Source organism: Telopea speciosissima, chromosome 1, assembly GCF_018873765.1.
Source record: "Telopea speciosissima isolate NSW1024214 ecotype Mountain lineage chromosome 1, Tspe_v1, whole genome shotgun sequence".
In the NCBI taxonomy this organism is placed as follows: Eukaryota; Viridiplantae; Streptophyta; class Magnoliopsida; order Proteales; family Proteaceae; genus Telopea; species Telopea speciosissima.
Window position 1 is genome coordinate 6,580,534 of NC_057916.1, and position 2,334 is coordinate 6,582,867.

At 43.3% G+C, this 2,334-nt stretch overlaps 1 protein-coding gene across 1 annotated transcript; it reads right to left on the reverse strand.

The window, feature by feature from the left end:
• Positions 1 to 690: 690 nt before the first annotated feature.
• On the reverse strand, positions 691 to 2,106 carry LOC122648586 (cyanidin 3-O-galactoside 2''-O-xylosyltransferase FGGT1-like). The gene has a single exon (XM_043841802.1). The coding sequence runs from the start codon at positions 2,065 to 2,067 to the stop codon at positions 691 to 693; it is 1,377 nt and encodes a 458-aa protein (XP_043697737.1). The 5' UTR covers positions 2,068 to 2,106.
• Between the last annotated feature and the right edge of the window lie 228 nt (positions 2,107 to 2,334).

The window sequence follows — 2,334 nt, forward strand, 5'->3', positions numbered from 1 at the left end:
TTCCATGTGTACGTATGGGTTCAGAACCTTGGACGTGTTGGAAATGTATCCATCAAATTCATATTGACATGAAATATATAAATTAATTTATATGATTTAATAACGAACTTTAGTAGTCCTTAATTAGGTTTTAATTTAGCTGTTCACGACTAGGGATGCGACTAGACACCATATTCATATGGTTGACGTACTATGTGCACTTAGGAATAGAGATTTTGAGGCACATGTGTGACTGTTGTGACTGTACATACAGTGTATACATTGAATTAGATCATACTAGAATTTCACATGTGGGTTACTGTCAATTAATTAAATTAAAACGAAATTTTCATCAGTAGTGTACGGTTGGTCCCTTAACCTAAGGGGTCCTTATTGATGTAGTTACGTTTTGTGAATTTTGACGCATTCACTATTGATGTGTATTTGACTAAATATCAAAATACTAAGTTTTTTATTGTATTTCAAAGAGACGCCTAACATGGAATCCACTACCCTAATTAGGAGAATATCAAATAGAGAGAATGCTTGTATATCATTGGATGCAAATCTGGATCCATTAGTATTTTGGTAATTATTTACAAAATTTTCAAAATTAATATTACTTTTAGAAGATAATAAAGAAAATCATGTGCCTTGCTCTCTTTTTCTTTTTTTTTTTTTTTTTTTTTCTCTATTTCTAATCATTTCCTTTTATTTTTCTGTAGTAGTGAAAGGATGGAATGGGGTTTTTGAAATATCAAATAGGTTCTGCACGAAACTGTCAAGGTAGGAAGACTCGAGGTCTGGCCTTAACAACACGTCCTTCCACCTAGCGTGGTTGGCTCTCACTTCACTTCCAATCGTGTTGTTGTCGTCCATCACGAGCTTCACCGCCTTACACACATCCTCCTTGGTGAACCATCCATCCTCTTCCCTTCTCTCCACCTCCACCGCCACCTTCATATCTACGGTCAACAACCTCGCATTAAAAAACTGATCCGCTATTTGAGGTAACACCACCACTTGACAATCATTCATCAACGATTCCCAAGTAGAAGATCCCCCACAATGTGTTACAAAACACCCCACCGATGGGTGCCCTAATATCAGCGTCTGTTGCACCCAACCCCCATGAACCACTCCTCTTCCTCCTACCCTTTCTTTGAACCCTTCAGGCAATGCTTCTTCCACCGTCTCACACCCAAACGGAGGTTTCAGTGCAGCTAAGAAAGGCAATCCAGTGGACTCTAAACCCATCACCAGCTCTTGTAATTCCTCGTTCTTGAGAACCCACTCGCTCCCCAGTGCGCAATACACTACAGATCCCCTCTCGAACCCTCCCAGCCACTTCACCCACTTCTCTTCTAACTTGGAAGTGGGCGGGTCGGGTAACGAAGGTCCGGCAACCAAGACCCGCTTCCCATGCTGGCTCTTCAAATAGTCGCAGTAAGGACCCTCAACCTCTCTACAAGTCCTAAAGGAGATGGCATCACAATCCCTCATGGAGGCCATGATGATGTCGTAGAATGTCAATTCATCGATGTAATACCGAGTCATGATTTCCATAATTGGGCGAGCCTCGTATGTGTGTAGCTGCAAAGATGAAGAAGGGAAACCAGGCAAAAGACGCATCAGCTCGGTATAATGTTGACCCTTTTTTATATTACGTGCAGGGACCAAATGGTGAGCCACAGACGAGGCTCCGACGATGCAGTGGTGGATCGAGGCGATGCCGAAGCGGCGAGCCAAGGGTGGAATCCAGTGAGCCATATCGAAGAAGATTAAATTGGGTTGGATTGAGTTGAGAGTAGCTTCGACCTGGGCTTGCATTCGAGACATGGCAGTGACAAGTAGAGGACCCATGGAAATGGGGATATCGGATGTGGTTGCGGCCCCAGGTGGAAGACCAGGGACGTGAGGGACGACGAGAGGTACGAAGGTGATGAGATGAGGGTGGTGGTTTAATTGCCCTAATTGGGGTTGGACTTTGGATGGGATCAAGAAGGAGATGCGGTGGCCTCTCTGGGCAAGCTTGTCTGCAAGGTGGAGGAAAGGGTGAAAGTGGCCAAATGCAAACCAAGGGAACATGGCTATGCTTAATGAGGAATTTGTCTTTGTATTAGTCGTCATCTCTGAATTCGATCACAAGTTCATGAAAAGTTAAAATGTGAAGCTGCAACAATGGGCGATAGAGCTACTATGCCTGCATGGCCTCCCTCTTCCAATCCTTGATATGAGTAATATTGGAGATGTTTGTTATAAGAAAACCATCGAGAGCTTCAACTTTGAGAATCACAGGAAAAAAAATCTTGTGCCAGCGGAGGGCTACCCGATGACATATCATTATGGACAGAG

Bases quoted from the DNA above. Each gene is read 5' to 3' on its own strand.
- LOC122648586 (XM_043841802.1), bottom strand. From the start codon at position 2,067: ATGTTCCCTTGGTTTGCATTTGGCCACTTTCACCCTTTCCTCCACCTT.